This window comes from Schistocerca americana, chromosome 5, assembly GCF_021461395.2.
Source record: "Schistocerca americana isolate TAMUIC-IGC-003095 chromosome 5, iqSchAmer2.1, whole genome shotgun sequence".
NCBI classification, from domain to species: domain Eukaryota; kingdom Metazoa; phylum Arthropoda; class Insecta; order Orthoptera; family Acrididae; genus Schistocerca; species Schistocerca americana.
Window position 1 is genome coordinate 134602315 of NC_060123.1, and position 17678 is coordinate 134619992.

Below are 17678 nucleotides of genomic sequence, written 5' to 3' on the forward strand. Positions count from 1 at the left end.
ACTTGTATAAGGCAAGAAACTGCCAACAGCAGTTCTGTTATTTGCTGACAGTGAAACTGAACAAGAGCTGTTAGACGCTGCTCAGCACTTATATGTTGCTCTCCTTGGTATGCCACAATTCCTTAACTATCTCATCTTAAGTATTACAACTTACATATTTCAATTTAATACACGCTCACTCACACACACACACACACACACACACACACACACACACACACACACAAAGTCCTGCCCTGGTATCCAGAGTCCTTGTTCCACTAACCCACTCTCATCACCAATATGTTGTAACTTCCTTTGCACACTTTGTGGGACTTTAGTGGTTACAGGAGCAAGGAACAGACGCCGTTTGTGATCAGAGAATTCACATGTTAGTTTAGTCTACATCTAATATCAAACAGCAAATATAATACAAAACTTTGTTTGCTGTAGTTGCAGCATCAATTGCTAACAGTAGACTTGAATGTTGAAATTAATTCATATACAAAGGTTTAAAATTCAGTCAGTCTTCAATGCAATGACTATCCCAAAGAGGATGAGCCCTCACTGCTATGATAGTCTGTAAATGTTATGAAATGGCAAACACACAAAATGGGCTCCATGCATTGATGTTTGAACTTCAGTAGATTTGAAACTCTAGAGAGGGGTGCTTTTGTACCATTGGCACCAGCATAAGCATTCTTGGCAATGCACTCATGCTGCAGTGACAAGTTAAGAAACATTGCAGCATGATTGGCGGCACACATATTTTAAAGTGTGGCCAAATGGATGGTAGCCAATACTGCACTTGGATATGACCATTGCAAGATTGTTGCTCAGTGTCAAAGTTCTTGAGCTACAGTGACGGAGGGGTTGCTTGTGGTAGTGACGAATGAGGTTGTGCGTTGTCATCTCTCTCTTCTATGTTGCCTTCTGTCCAAGTGGCGCTTGTGTCATCTCTACTGGGTGTACCTAAAATAATCTAGGTGGGTTTGAGGCAATGCAAGGGGATAGTGAACCTCATGTGGTGTTAATTTCACACAGTGTGCACTATATTGCATCTGATGCATGGGGAACAAGGGCATCCACAGTGGGTGAATGCACACTGTTAGAAAAGTTCACTGTATTGACCTGTATTTCAGTGAGTCATGCAGTGCAGTATGCAACCTCTGTCTGCATGTGCAGTCTGTCGACATTAATGTTACTGCTGTCTCATTCATGCCAGGAATTTGCAGGTGGTGGTGCTGTTCCCACTTTAACTGCCTTAGAAAAGATTGCATAGCATCCACAACCCTTGTGACATTCGCCTTCTTTTTTTTTTCTTTGTTGATTGTCCTCCGTGTCGACGTACTGTGTTGTGATACTGACTGAAAAATGGGGGATGAAGTTCAACACTGACTACTTGAAATGATGTAGCCAACAGGTGCACAGTTGCGTTTCACAGTTCTTTACTTTCATTGTTCACAATCCCCCAATAATACACAGCAGTAAAAAGCTAACCACATAGTTCACAGTTCTTGAAAAATAAAAAGGTACATGTGGAACAGACACTGTCATTGTTTTAACACACGGCCTAATTGTGTTACACTTATTTCACAGTTAAGTTGATCCATTGTTGTTGATCTACCAGTAAGGGTTCCTTGTTGGAAACTCGGCCGTGGACTGACTGTCACAGGACCAAAATTCGGGCCCTTATATATCCTCACAATAATAGCTACTGAAACTACACATTGTTTGAAGTTAAATTTACAGAAATTTCAATTAAATCTTAACTCATTAAATTAACTGAATACCTAAAAAAAGGGTTCTTTTTAATGGTTTCTTCTACTACAAGGGTTAAGCCAAATTATTTGTTTAAATGATGAAATTAACAGATATCATTATGCAAACAATACTTTTGACAAAACTGTTAATTACTTTGGAATTAATTAAGGGCTGGCTTTGTTAACCGAATAGAACGAAATAAATATTTTAAGAATTCTAGCACTACTTCTTCCAAATGTTTATTATCAGGTTACAAAACAATTACTAATTTCACCCTATAACGAAAGATACTAACTAGTAATAGTCATAACAAATTAGAAAATCAATTACATAAATGAAACTAAGCACAAAATTAGACCTGGTGTTATATTCTTTACAACTGAGGGCCAATCTTTCTCTTTTATGAAAATGCAGATTATAATCACATATGTTAATGGTAATTAGTTAAAAGTGAAAAGGAGAATTTTAAGGAGGCAGATTCCAAAACAAGAGGGGGAAGTAAAATTATCCCAGCTTGCTTCACCACACCCTCCCTTGACATGTAGCTTGAACCTATCTTTTTTTTTCTTCACAATTCTACATCACAGCTTGTAGTCTCGACTCCAAAGCTCAATGATTGTTAAGTAGTTGTAGGAAGATGTATGTAAGATTCGAAGGAGGTTGTAGTGGAGTAGTCCTGTTCAAAGTCTATAAAGGAATGTTGATTTGTTGCATTGCCTAACACATACAATCTACTGCTGTCATTGGTGGATGAGTCAGAACTCGTGTGGCTGCATTATTATTCATTTGAGTGGTTCCATGGCTGCAGTAGTTGTGTGCCTGGTCACCAAAACATGAGTGAAACCAACACAGCTGTGGCTGTGCCCCCTCGCTGCCACAAGATGTATAATTGTTGGTGGTGGGTTGGCAGCTATGGCCAACAAAAGGTCACCATTCCCAGTGAGGGTCACTCATGACGTCACTCTCATGAGTGTACCTAAATGCTTGGGTCTCTGTGTCTCCTTGTGGCTGCAGCCAATGTGTCGTGCCAAAAATGTGCTGTGGTATTCATTGTTTTACTTCATATCCAGGTATTGACGTTGTTGTGGGATTATGGAAAGTCTGTAAGCCAAGAATAATTTGTTCACCCTAGCATGGTATTCATCCGAAACCATCACTGACTTTATCTGAGACAGTAATTTAATTAACCAGAGCTTGTGGTCTGGCATGAGAATTGGGTTGATTGATTCACAGAGATGTCTCCACAGCTGAGATGGTATCCTGCAGCCCAATTTTTCTTGTTAATTACTTGTTGTAGCTGTTTCTCTGGTGTCTTGCAAAGTTGGTGGAGCAACACTGCCTTTGCAATGTCAAATGTGCCTTTGGCCAGATGTGCTTCTATAATGTCATTAAAAATGTAGGCATGATCCTTTATTGTAGCGTAGTAGGGCCACCGGCTTGGAGGTATCATCGATGATTCCAGAATGTATGAATCTGGTGATCCTGAATCACATTGCTGGATGTTCGGGTTGGAAGGTGACTAGTTTGGGTTGAGAACCTGGTCATGTATGTGCCCCACAGAAGTTGGGGATATGCTGGAACATTTGGTCCATGAGCAACAGTGGACAAGATCCCGTTGACCATGCTTGGTGTGGATGGAAAACTGAGAGTCTTCTCACATGACCCAGCTGACTGGGCCCCTCATTGGATTATGAATGGATTCATCTGGATCATTCACAATGCAGATGGACTGCTAAAAGCACACAAGATGTTGTTGTGGAGACCTGAATTAGTTGCTGGAATACTGTCTTGTTTTTTTGAGACAGTCACAAAAAAGGTCAAAATAAACAAAACATTCTTCCTGCACAAGTTTATAATTGTTGCTGTAGATGGTGAGATGTGGTAGAATATCACTTTCGTGTTTCACATAAATTGTAGGCTGATCAGGATGGAAGAGAATGTTATATGTGGTAGTTTTAAAGTCATCATTATGTTCAAACTGTTTGAGAAGATGGTGATCATGGAATGACACCATTTCCAAAACTAACTCTGACAAAATAGATTCTGCTTTTCATTACAGGATCACCACTGTAGGGATTCCAACCCAGTTGGCTTGTGGAATGAAGGGGGATGCTAGTGAGTGAGGTAAACATGAATTTATTGTTGACAGCAGTGTGTACAAACAGATCACTTGGCATGCACACATCACTATCCAATTGTTCACAATGCACTGTAGATGATAGAGTGATAAAAGTATTTCTTCCTGTAGCAGGGCTAAACTCATAACATTGCAAAAGCGTTTTATTTATGTGACATTTCACTTTGTTATTGGTGATGCCCACAGCTACTTCAATCTGTGCATAGGAGCAAAGTGGAAGACATTTATTATTGTGAACCAAAGCTGTATAGACAACAGTAGAATAACTAATTAGCAAATACTGTATGAAAGACAAAATGTTTCCATATGCTCGCATGGTGCTATGGTTGTTTTGACTATACTGCAGAAGTTTCACTGGGAAACCCATACACGCCCTCCTTGCAGCTCTGATCTCTCCTCATGCAATTTCCGTGTTTTTATAGCCCTGAAGAGAGACTTTCATGGCCATCGATTTGCTTTGACAAAGAGGTGCATGTCTGAGTACGACATACTTCTGTAGGCAACCTTAAACATTTTTCCATGAAAGCAATGATCATCTTGTCTCACTATGGGATAAATGTACCAACAGTTACGGTGATTACTTTTGAAATAATGAAAAGTTTACGTATATTTTTCCGCATCTGTCTTGTTTTCATTCGATTGCTGCTCTTGCTATAAAGATGTTGTTGATGAGCAGTCATGCCACCCACCACAATATCAGTGGTCATATTTTAATGCAGTGGTTTACAGGTTATGAAGATTGTGGCTAAGCCATCAGGAATTAGAAAAAGAACTGAGTGTTTTAAAGCATGTTGCCATGGTGAATGGGTACAGAAGCAATGACATGGTGAAATTTTATAAGAAGATAAAGAAGAAACAAATAAAACAAATAAGTGGAAGTCACTTTGCAGCTGCAACAACAAAATGTACATGGCTTTAAGTTACAATGAAAAGACTTCCAACAAAATTGAGAAATGTTTTTGTAAATCAAACATTAAAACTGGTTATCATCCAAAAACATTTTAAAATACAATCTCCACCATAAAGTCTGTAATAATAGGGATAAGTTTCAGTATTCTGGTGAGTACAATATCAAATACAGTGGTGCCCCGCTCATCACTAATGATGCCATCTTCCTTTACACTAACACCCCTAATGCCCATGGCCTTGCCACTACTGAACACTCCCTTTCCCAACACCTGATGGATTCCAAAACTATGACCTATCTGGTCACCATGACCAAATATATTCTCACCCACAGTTAGTACTCCTTTGAAGGCATCACCTACAAACAAATCTGGGGTACGACAATGGCACCTGCATGGCACCATCCTATGCCAAATTGTTCATGGGCCATCTAGAGAAATCCTTCCCAAACACCAGGAATCCTAAACCTCATACCTGGTTCAGGTTCATTGATGACATCGTGATCTGGATTGAGGGTGAGAACACCCTGTCCACATTCCTCCAAAGCCTCAGCACCTTTTCCCCCATTCGCTTCACGTGGTCGTCCTCTACGCAAGAAACCACCGTCCTTGATGTTAACCTCCACCTCAAAGATGGGTACATCAGTACCTCCATCCATATCAAATCTACCAACCATCAACAATACCCCCACATCGACAGCTGTGACACATTCCATACTAAGAACTCCCTTCCATACAGCCTAGCCACCTGAGCTCGTCGCATCTGTAGTGATGAACAGTCCCTCTCAAAATATGCAGAGGGTGTCGCTGAGGCCCTGACAGATGGTAATTACCCTCCCACCCTTGTACAGGAACAGATCTCTCATGCCTTGTCTCTCCAGTCGCCCACCAACTCCCAAAGTCCCACTGTCCAGCCACAGAGGAACTTTCCCCTCGTGCCTCAGTACCACCCAGGACTGGAGGAACTGAATCACACCCTCCACAAGGGTTTTGAGTAGCTACTGCCATGCTCTGAAATTAGGAGTGTCTGACCCACTATCCTTCCCACCCCTCCCACAATTGTTTCCCACCACCCACCGAACCTACGCAATATCCTCGTCCATCCTACACAACCCCTACTCTCAACTTCTTGGCACATGGCTCATATCTCTGTAATAGACCTAGATGCAAGACCTATCCCATACATCCTCCCACCACCACCTACTCCAGTCTGGTCTCAAGCATCACCTATCCCATCAAAGGCAAGGCTACCTGTGGAACCAGTTATGTGATCAACAAGCTAAGCTGCAACCACTGTGCTGCATTTTACGTGGGAATTACAAACAGCAAACAGTCTGTCTGCATGAATGGCCACTGACAAGCTGTGGTCAAGAAACAGCTGGACTATCTTGTTGCTGAGCATGCTGCCCAACACAGTGTTCTTCTCCTCAGTGACTGCTTCACAGCCTGTGTCATTTGAATTATTCCTACCAACTCCAGCTTTTCTGAATTACACAGATGTGAACTCTCCCTGCAATATATCTTACATTCGCATAACCCCCTGGCCTTAACCTTCATTAGTCACTGTCCTTCATCCATGTATCCCCTTTCCTGTTCCCACTCCAGCATTACACAATTTCCGTTCCACAAACACACCCACACTCTTTTTACCTCTCTCCTTCTCCACTTCTCCCCCCCTCCCCTGCACCCTCCGTCTAATCTCCCAACTGCACCTAGCTTTGCTACCCTCTCACCACCACATATCTGTGTGCTTGTACAACAGCAATTTACTGTCCACCATCCTTATGATGCTACTCCCTCTCTGTCCCAGCCCCCACCTTATCTCCACCACCCATATTGTATCTCACATCATGTGCAGTTGTTCGCACCAGTGACAGTGGTCGTGTATGTATGAGTTCTGTTTGTATAAATTTGTGAATGTTTTGTGTGTGTGTGTGTGTGTGTGTGTGTGTGTGTGTGTGCATATGTATGCACGCATGCGTGCATGCGCACGCATGTGTGCGCACGCGTTTGTGTTGTCTACTTCAGAATAAGGACTTATGGCCTAAAACTTACTTGTTTATCAGTCTTTTTATTGTGCCTGTCTGTAAAGCAATATCTCCAAGTTATTAAAACTGTACTGCAGAATTGACTTTGACTCTCCTGTGCTAGCATGCAGTGAAGGTACCTGAGGTAATGTAACTTATCTAGTTCCTGGATCTGACAGAAACATATGGAAACACAGCAAAAGTGCACATTGGTGCCTTATGTGGATTCTCTGTGTTATCTCTATTGATACTCAGGGTGGGTGGGGAATCAATATAACCACTGGATACTAAACTTGTAATACATCCTCGATCCTGTAATCCTCCTGATATCAATCCATGCATACCTCGTGCCTCCTCGCTGTCAGAACCAGGTCACCTAGTTGGTACCATTGCTACATTCCTATCCCATGCTCATGCAGTCATTCCATCTCAGCCTTCAACCACCCTTCCCCAACCCTCCTTCCTGCTCCCCACCTCATTTCCCTGCTCACTCACTCCACAGGACACAACCTCTTACCCCAGATGAGTTGCAGTGCAGGCATAGTGTACTCAGCAAGCACAATATAGCCATACACGTGGGTGCACGCATTTGTGTGCATGCACATCTACTATTCATTGAGTTGTTACTTTTACTCCTTAAATTGTTTACATTCCACCACAATTTTCCATTCCGTTGCCATATAACTTTCTATTTTAAAAACATTACGAAAAGGGTAGGTTGCTACTCACTATGAAGGTGACATAGTGAGTTGCAGACAGGCACAATGAAAAGATTGATACACATTGAGCTTTCGGCCAAAGTCTTCTTCAGAAAAGAAAAGGGGAAGGGGTAGGGATAGCAGGATACAGATGGGGAAAAAGAAGACAGCACTGTCTGGCAGAGCATGCAGGGATTAGATGACAGCAGATCTGGCTGCCAAGCACAGGGTTCGGATGCTGTTGGGGAAGGAGGGGAGGGGGAGGGGCGGAAAAGGAGAGGAGCAGAGGGAGGGAAAAGACTTGCGGGTACATTAGCAGAGAGTGGCAAACAGTGAGGGTGAAGGTATGTGAATTGGTAAGAAGTAATAGGACAGAGGAGCTGGAAACTATTGGATGGAGGGTGTGGGGACAGTAGGTTACCGTAGGTTGAGTCCAGGATAATTTGGGAGCAAAAAATGTGTTGCAAAGATAACTTCCATGTGTGCAGTTCACAAAATCTGCTGGTGTAGAGGAGGATCTAGATGGCCTTGGCCAACCCTACAATAATATAATGCCAGTACAAGGGAGAATAGACACCAGGACAGTTGGAGATTTGGGCCAATCCAGGAGACATGCTCAGATACCCAATGTGGTTAAGGCAGCTGCATGGGAAAGGCAGGAAATCTGGGTTTGAAGCCCAGTCTGGCACAAATTTTCATTTGTTCTGAAGTATTGGACAGCTGATGTGGAACCATAAATGCAAGTTGCGAAGCTCATCCAGCTCATCCATAAGTGAATGCGGCTGTTGATCAACAGTGCAGTGTCTCAGACACTGCACCACAGTATTTCAAGCCATAGCAAGGCAACGACGAGAGAAAAAAGTGTCTCATCATGGTAATATAGCGCAAGCACAAGCGAGAGTCGACACTGGGACAAATGGAGATTTGGGCCACTCCTGGAGATACGATCAGATTGCCACAGTGGTTAAAGTGATCACTTGCAATAAGCGGGAAATCCAAATCCAAGTTCAAGTGCCTGACCAGAACAAATTTTCATTTGTTCTGAAATATTCTACAGCTACTGTGAAGCCAAATCACAATTTGCAAAGTTTATTCTTAATGGACTTTCCATTGTTTAACTTTCTGTTTTGCTTTCTTCACACACCTATTGTTTTCAGTTATTTCTCTTATCAAATTCTTGTTGTACTTTCGCTGGGAGACATTTCCAAATAGTATTGTTTATATATTATGCCGTGCTTATTAGAAAGTCTAACTTCGTCTTTAGCAGTTGACTTTTCTTGTTTGAGACTGTTTTCTTTGGCCTTTTTACTCTACCAGCAACATATTTTACTGTCTGTATCAGTAGCATAGTTAAAGAAATACCATTTTTGCATATCTCTAAATAATCATCATTCTCTAAGAATATGACTGTGCTGCATACTTTAATCTGGTATATCTCGGCATTTTTAACAGATTATTGTAGTCTGCAGTTCTACTTTCCTGCCTGATGAATCTGTTTCATTATAGCTTTGTACCTATTTTCTCTCTGCATCATACACATGCATGATCACATACAATAGTAAGAAACATAAGAACTGTCACTTCCTGTACAATTTCTCTGTTATTTGATAAAATTTGATCAATTTCATTTTAGATGTTTTTGTCCATGTGTGTGTTATAGACAAACATGTTGTTCCTCTTGGGAATTTCTGCTGATAAATGTCCCATGTAATTCCTGATATTATTTCCAAAACTTCCCAAGAAGCATCACATTCTACCTGTGTTAAACTCTTCAGTTATCATCTTTTAGTTGGATTTGCTGTCATTCAGAATCTTCTGGTCATGTTGTAGATGTATTCTACATCTTCATCAATGACTCAAAAACAGTTACCATGGAATATGCTTATGCTTATTATTATTATTATTATTATTAAACTGGTATTACTATTGTCATAATTATTATGATTAAATAAGCCTTGCTGTTCTATTTAAGATTCTTGGAATATTTGCAATATTGTTTCAAATGTACTACCCACACCTGAATTCAGTTCTATTTGGGCTTTGATTATTCACTGCATGTCTGTTATCCCAAGTACAACCTATTTGATGTTATTTTATGTTCACTAATCCATTTTTGGAACCCAAACATTTGCAGTTTATTATAAAAGAAAAAACTCGGTTTCTATGATACATTTAGTGGTTTATATTGTCCAAGTTCCTGTACCAATGTGCCAATGCAGAAGTAACTGGATGTGTTCCATGGCCTGAAATGATAGTTTAGATTTTTCAGTCCACAGCTCTTAATATTCTTTCATTCAACTTGGAATACAAACATTCCAAGAACTCATACATGGCAATAGGGCCTTCGACAAGACTAACCGTGATACACAGGTCTGTCATGGTCTGAATCATTTGGCAAGATGTTGCATAGTACTAAACCTCAACAGAGCCATGCCCTTAGCAGTCTCATCCCAGTCCTGAGTTCTTCTAAATCAGCTTTGGATCAAGATCATCACCCTTGTCTTACTGACAATGTTCTAGCAATCCCATTAAGTCAGTATTGTCATTTAGTAGTTAGTATTTGTGTTACTAGTAATATATTTAGTCTAGAGGACTGCAGAGGTAGTCTCACCATTCTGTCTACCATGTCAAGTTTGTGGGATGCCCATTCTTATTTATTCCCCATAATGTGATCTGTCAAGATGATAACAGTATGGATACCAATAGTTAGACAGCGTGAATATGTGAACAAGACTTTGCGATTTTTCCCTAGGTGATTCCCTTTATCCTATCTTAGATGTAACTGAAGGTTTTCTTCCCAGCTCTTAGTATAGTCACCATATGTTGAGACATTTATCCATATGCAGTTAATACAAGCAACAGGCTACAAGGAAAGATTAAAAGAAGGGAAAAGCTTATATATTTATCTGTACTCTGTTTAGCAAACTTCTTCCTCATTCCAGTTTTAGTTTGTATCATTATAATTACTGTACAACATTTGTACAGAACATACTTTTAGGCCTTTCACTATGTTCATTTGAATGTTTTCTCAGTTAGAGAATGTGAAGCTCCAACATACTATAGATGAACAAGATCGACAACTGAAGTGTCAGCTGGCATATCAAGAAAATTGTGTTACTCGTCAGAATAAGCTAACTGACTCAGTACGAGAATTAAGAAGGTAAAGTATTGTTTTGTATCTGATTTTAATAATAATTGATTTTTTTTTGTTTTTCATAAAAAAACCTTCATTTACTCTAATGATAAGTCATACTGAAACATTTCACATGTTTATATTGTCGATAACATTTAGGCATCTGAGGAATCATTAATTTTACAAGTCGATCACAAAATAAGGTTCAGTTAAATTCATCAAATTCTTGCTAAACAGTGACTTAAAAATATGTGTACACTTAGACTAATCTCCAAAGAGTAATTAGAGTTGTATTCAGTTTTGAAACAAAGTAAAAACCTGGTAGTCCATATCTAACACTAGTATACTTTGCACTCTTAAAATCCTACATGATTTGAAGCTTGTAGTGTGAAGTTGTGCAGATTAAAAAATGGGTAAATGTCATGCAGGAAGAAGTACTTCAGTCCACAATTAAATTTAGTTCATTCATTTGCATAGTCCATAATTTCAGCATATTGATATGATGTAGGACATTTAAACCTATTTGATGGACACCAGGCCTTTAGATAGGAAATCTGAGGGACCACCTTAAAATATGTTAAGAACACAGCTTTCAAGAGAACTACCTCTTTTTGCCTAGCCTAACTACACACTCTCTCACAGACACAGATATCAATATGTACACCCCCATGGTTGACTGTTTAGGAGTATCTGAGGATGAGGACTAGCAGAAGTTGAAACAAAGGTGGTTACAAGAGCAGAGGATATGCTGAAGAGGTGGTTCCCACCTATGTGGTTGGAAGGAGCTGATGCTGTAGTGGTGGATCCAAATGCCATGGTAACTGAAGTCACTGGCAGAAACATCTGTATTGTGATGTGCAGCATGTTTAGCCTTTGTATGGGCAAGTTTATTGTTAGCCAACACTTGGCAATGGCTATTCGTGCAGGTGGACAGCTGATGAGTTGTTATTCTCACATAGAATGCTGCCCTGCTGGTATATGAAGTTACAGCTTTTGCACATGGTAATAACCTTGATGGGATAGGAAAAACCTGTGACTGAATTGCTATAGGAGTGGTGGGTGGTTGCATGGAACAGGAATTATATCTGGGTCATTCACAGGAGAATGGCTCATGAGCTGCAGAGTAGAAACAGTAGTGGCAACAGATATCATGTTGGTAAATAAATGTATTACTAGGGCCTCACGTCAGCAGATCGTTCGCTGGGTGCAAGTCTTTCGATTTGATGCCACTTCGGAAACTTGTGCGTCGATGGGGATGAGATGATGATTTTATTATTTATTTTTTTAGCATATGGCTAATAAAGACAAATCATAAAATTAAATTACATATATGTGCATATTGACATACAAGAAACTTAAGTTTGTCTTTACAACTGAATATCCAGTCCTTCAATCCAGCACACTGCATCTGGATTTGCTAGCAGGAAGTCCTCTTCAGCACCGTGATAGGCTTGAATCCTGCATTCACTGACAATGTGGTGAACAGTCTGGTATGGAGCCCTGCTGTCACAGGCTGGATTAGGCAGCTTCTTCCACTTAGAGAGAGCATCCCTGCATCGGCCATGGACGGTACGGATTCTGTTGAGAGTAGTCCAGATCTTGCGTGGTAGGTCGAATCCTGAGAAGATGTTATGCAGGTGCACATCTGTCACTGCTTCCCACCAACCTTTCCATTCTTCAGAAGGTTTCAAATCCTTGGTAACCATGTCAGCAGCATCGCACAGAGTTGGATGACATGATTTCAGTCTCTTACGATTTAAAAGTGGCAGGTCGCTATGCATGGGTAGGTTAGAATTCCTGGAGATCTTGTGGAATTCTCTCATAAGGGCAGTACATCTGCTTAGATGAGGAGGCATTATACTGGTTAACAGTGGAAGCCAATAAACTCGAGTAGATGTGACTGTGCCAGATATTATGCACATTGTCATATTCAGCTGGGTGTCAACAAGCCTTGTATGATCACTGATCATCCAAACAGGTGCACAATACTCAGCACTTGAGTACACCAAGCCCAGAGCTGAAGATCACAGGGAGATTGCTGAAGATCCCCAGGTAGTTCCGCATAGCTTATGGAGGATGTTGTTTCGAGTCTTCAACTTTTGAGCTAAGTTAAGGTGTTGTTTGAAGCACAGTGTACAGTTCAGGATGACACCAAGATATTTTGGGTTCCAGTTATGACGAAGAATTCTGTCTCTGAAACCAATTTTACATTCACCAACTGATTTTTTAAATGGAAGCAACACACTTCTGTTTTACTCAGACTGGGTTGGAGTCTCCAGATTTTGGACTAATTATCTAATGCAGATAGGTCATTGGTTAGAATTGCTTCTGTTGTCTTCATTTCCTGGTGTCATACGGCTAGAGGCAGGTCATTGGCATAGCAGTATTTTCTAGACGAAGTGTTAGGTAGATCAGATAGATATAGGTTGAACAGTAATGGTGAGAGAACTGATCCTTGATGCAATCCATTGTTCACCTTCCTTTCCTTACTTATGTTGCTTCCGGTGATTACCTGGAACTTTCAATCACTTAGCATGTTGTTAATCAATCGAGCCATTGTTCTGCAGCGTATGATGCGGAGAAATTTGTAGATAAGGCCTTCCCTTCACACAGTGTTGAAGGCAGCAGTTAGATCAACAAATGCCACAGATGTTTTCTGCTTCATTTGGTATCCTGACTCTATGAAGGATGTGAGAGACAGTACTTGGTCGCAGCAGCTACGCTCTGGTCTGAAGCCTGGCTGATCAACTCGAATGTTCTCTAGGATTATTGTGTTATATACTAGCCTTTCAAAAAGCTTGTAGCTTTCTACCATGTCGGTGGGTTTGCCAGGTTTCAGAACAGATATTATCTTCGCCTTTTTAAACTCCAATGGAAGTTGATCAGTCAGCAGGATGTCAGTGAAGAATTCTGCCAGCCATTTCTTAGCTTTTCCTCCCATATGGATCAGGAATTCTGGATGGATACCATCGAATCCAGCCGCCTTAAGAGCTTTGAGGTCCTTTAGTCCAGAGTCAATGTATGAAACTGTGAAGGGATGGGTATACTCAGATGAGGGAGATGCCATCTTTTTCAGGTCACGAAGCTGTCGTCTGATATGTCTTGTGTGTTTCTTGTCAGCAGGCACTCTTGAGGTAGTAATGATGTGGAAAGCAATTTGGTCTGGAGTTACTTTGGAATTTTTTCTGCATGCTGGTGCACTTCCTCCCAGTTTTCTCAGAAGACTCCATGCTTTCCTGCTCGAGTGGGTAAAGTCCATATTTTTGACTGCTTGTGCCCATTTCTGCCTCCGAGACATGTCCAAGCTGGACAATAGTTCCATAGCTATTTGTGGATCACCACTTTGCTGAAAGTGTTGGTACAGTGTTTCACTTTCATCATTCCAGCCTGGATGATTGTTAGGACAACACAACACCCAGTCCCTGAGTGGAGAAAATCTCTGACTCAGCCGGGAATCAAACTCGGGCCCTTAGGATTGTCATTCTGTTGCACTGACCACTCAGCTACTGAGGATGGACATCATGTTGGTTAGGTGACAATAGAACTCCACCATGGAGATGAGGGTAGGATTTTGGGTTTGATACAGCCCTATTTTCAGAGCTAAATGAAAGGAGACAAAGCCCTGGCAAAATGTGGTTGAATTAAAACTTGGTTCATAATTGGGTAGTAAGGGTAGTACTGACCAGTTGCTAGTTCATAGTGTTGATGAGTTTGTTACTGTCAGATCAAGAAATACATTTCTGGACCAGAAGGGAACTATCTGTCTGCAAAGGCTCTAGCAACTATGTGGAAAGCTCCTGTTTCTAACTTATTGCAGATAAATGCCTATTGTTTCTGAGACTGTAGGGAAAGGACTTTGTGACACAAGGTAGGTGACAGTCATGAGATTGGTTGCACTGTTGATATGTGGTTTATTTGATATGAAGAGAGGTTTTTACGGATCCATCAGAGAAGTGGAGATGGACAGCCAGGAAGACAGCTTATTGTTTTGAGAAGATGCAAGTGAAGGTGATTTGGGGATATATGTTAATATTCTGAAGGGAGGAATAGATGATGTTCTTGCTGTCGATCCAGATCATAAAGATGTAACCTTTAGGTGCTCCAGAAAACTTTGGCATATGATGGTGTGTTATGAGTACTTGAGCATTTCTGGAGGTATATTTGTAAATATAACTGCAAAGTAGAAGTAATTGTGGATCGTATGTAGGTAGTTAAAAGGGTCGGTGAGCCACTACTTCCGCTGAATAGGTCAGCTGTCTACTGTACACAGGAGGCCGCTACACGGGTAGCAGGGGCTGTGTGGCGTGGACTGGGCGGTGTTTTAGGTTAGAGGGTCTTGTGAAAACACAAAAGGGCTTCAGTCACAGAGGGTGCAGCCGAACACAGGAAGAACGTAGATACAGGAACCATCGGTATAACAGTTGTTAATTGTCATAGCTGTGTTGCGAAAGTACCAGAGCTCCAAGTGCTTATAGACAGCACTGATGCTCAAATCGTTATAGGCACTGAAATCTGGCTAACGCCAGATATAAGCTCAGCCAAAATTTTTGCGAAGAACCTAATGGTGTTCTGAAAGGGTAGGATAAACATGGTTGGTGGTGGCACGTTAGAAGTAGTTTATCTTGCCGTGAAATTGAAGTAGATAGTTCCTGTGAGTTAGTATGGGCAGAGGTCATTGTTGGCAACCAGAATAAAATAATAATTGGATACTTTTACCGATCTTCCAATTCAGATGATACAGTTGCTGATTATAGTTGGTGGTGACTTTAATTTACCCTCGATATGTTGGTGAAAATACATGTTTAATGCTGGAGGTACACATAAAACATCATCCGAAATTGTGCTAAACGCATTCTCTGAAAATTATTTCGAGTAGTTATTTCATGAGCCCACACGAATAGTAAATGTTTGTGAAAGCACACTTACCTTTTAGCAACAAATAATCCTGAGTTAATAATGAGCATCAAAACGGATATGGGGATTAGTGAACACATGGTTGTCACAGTGAGATTGAATATTGTAACCCCCAAATCCTCCAAAAACAAATTAAAAATATACCTATTCAGAAAAGCAGATATAAATTCACTTGACACCTTCCTGAGAGACAATCTCCACTCCTTCCAAATTAATAATATAAGTGTAAACCAGATGTGGCTTGAATTCAAAGAAATAGTATCAACAGCAATTGAGGGATTTATACCAAATAAATTAACAAACAATGGAGCTGATGCTCCTTGGTCCACAAAATGGGACAGAACACTCTTGCAGAAACAACAAAAAAAAAAAAAAAACATACCAAATTTAAACAGACGCAAAATCCCCAAGAGTGGATATTTTTTACAGAAGCTCAAAATTTAGCGTGGACTTCAATGTGAGATGCTTATAACAGCTTCCACAATGAAACTTTGTCTTGAAACCTGGCAGAAAATCCAAAGAGATTCTAGTCGTATGTGAAGTATGTTAGTGGCAAGAAACAACCAATGCCTTCTCTGCGCAATAGCAAAAGAGTTACTGTCGAAGAAAGTGCTGCCAAAGCTGAGTTACTAAACACAGCCTTCTGAAATGTCTTCACAAAAGAAGATGAAGTAAATATTTCAGAATTCGAATCAAGAACGGCTGACAACATGAGTAACGTAGAAGTAAATATCCTCAGAATAGGGAAGAAACTCAAATCACCTAATAAAAGTAAGTCTTCTGGTCCAGACTGTATACCAATTAAGTCCCTTTCAGAGTATGCTGATGTATTAGCTACATACTTAATAATCATATACAACAGTTCGCTTGATGAAAGATCCATACCCAAAGACTGGAAAGTTGCAAAAGTCACGCCAATATTCAAGAAAGGTAGTAGGAGTAATCCACTTAATTACAGGCCAATATTGTTAACATCAATATGCAGCAGGATTTTGGAACATATATTGTGTTCAAACATTATGAATTACCTCGAAGAAAACAGTCTATTGACACACAGTCATCATGGGTTTAGAAAACATTGTTCTTGTGAAACACAACTCACTCTTTATTCGGATGAAGTATTGAGTGCTATTGACAGTCAATTTCAGATTGTTTCCGTATTTCTGAATTTCCAGAAGGCTTTTGACATTGTACCACATAAGCGGCTTGTAGTGAAATTGCGTGCTTACAGAATATCGTCTCAGTTATGTGACTGGACTTATGATTTCCTGTCAGAGAGGTCACAGTTCATAGTAACTGATGGAAAGTCATCAAGTAAAACAGAAGTGATTTCTGGTGTGCCCCAAGGTAGTGTTATAGGCCCTTTGCTGTTCCTTATCTATATAAACGATTTGGGAGACAATGTGAGCAGCCGTCTTAGATTGTTTGCAGATGACGCTGTCTTTTATTGACTAATAAAGTCATCATAAGATCAAAACAAATTACAAAACGATTTAGAAAAGATATCTGAATGGGGGAAAATTGGCAGTTCACCCTAAGTAACGAAAAGTGTGTGGTCATCCACATGAGTGCTAAAAGGAATCTGTTACACTTCGGTTACACAATAAATCAGTCAAATCTAAAAGCCGTAAATTCAACTGAATATCTAGGAATTACAATTATGAACAACTTAAATTGGAAGGAACACATAGAAAACGTTGTGGGGAAGTCAAACCAAAGACTGCGTTTTATTGGCAGGACACTTAGAGAATGTAACAGATCTACTAAGGAGACTGCCTACACGACTCTTGTCCATCCTCTTTAAGAATACTGTTGCACAGTGTGGGATCCTTACCAGATAGGACTGACGGAGTACATCAATAAAGTTCAAAGAAGGGCAGCACGTTTTGTATTATCGCAAAATGTGGGAGAGAGTGTCACTGAAATGATACAGGACTTGGGCTGGACATTATTAAAAGAAAGGCGTTTTTCATTACAACGGAATCTTAATCACCAACTTTCTCCTCTGAATGCAAAAATAGTTTGTTGATGCTGATCTACATAGGGAGAAACAATCACCACGATAAAATAACGGAAATCAGAGCTCGTACGGAAAGATATAGGTGTTTGTTCTTTCTGCGT

General features: G+C 40.5%; 1 protein-coding gene across 1 annotated transcript in view; it reads left to right on the plus strand.

Moving 5' to 3' along the window:
- The window catches only part of LOC124616240 (myosin-11-like), a 216342-nt gene that overhangs the window by 94516 nt on the left and 104148 nt on the right, over positions 1 to 17678 (plus strand). Inside the window, exon 4 of the mRNA XM_047144544.1 lies at positions 10543 to 10670. Coding sequence (XP_047000500.1) covers positions 10543 to 10670 — 128 coding nt within the window. The remainder of the gene's footprint in view (positions 1 to 10542; positions 10671 to 17678) is intronic.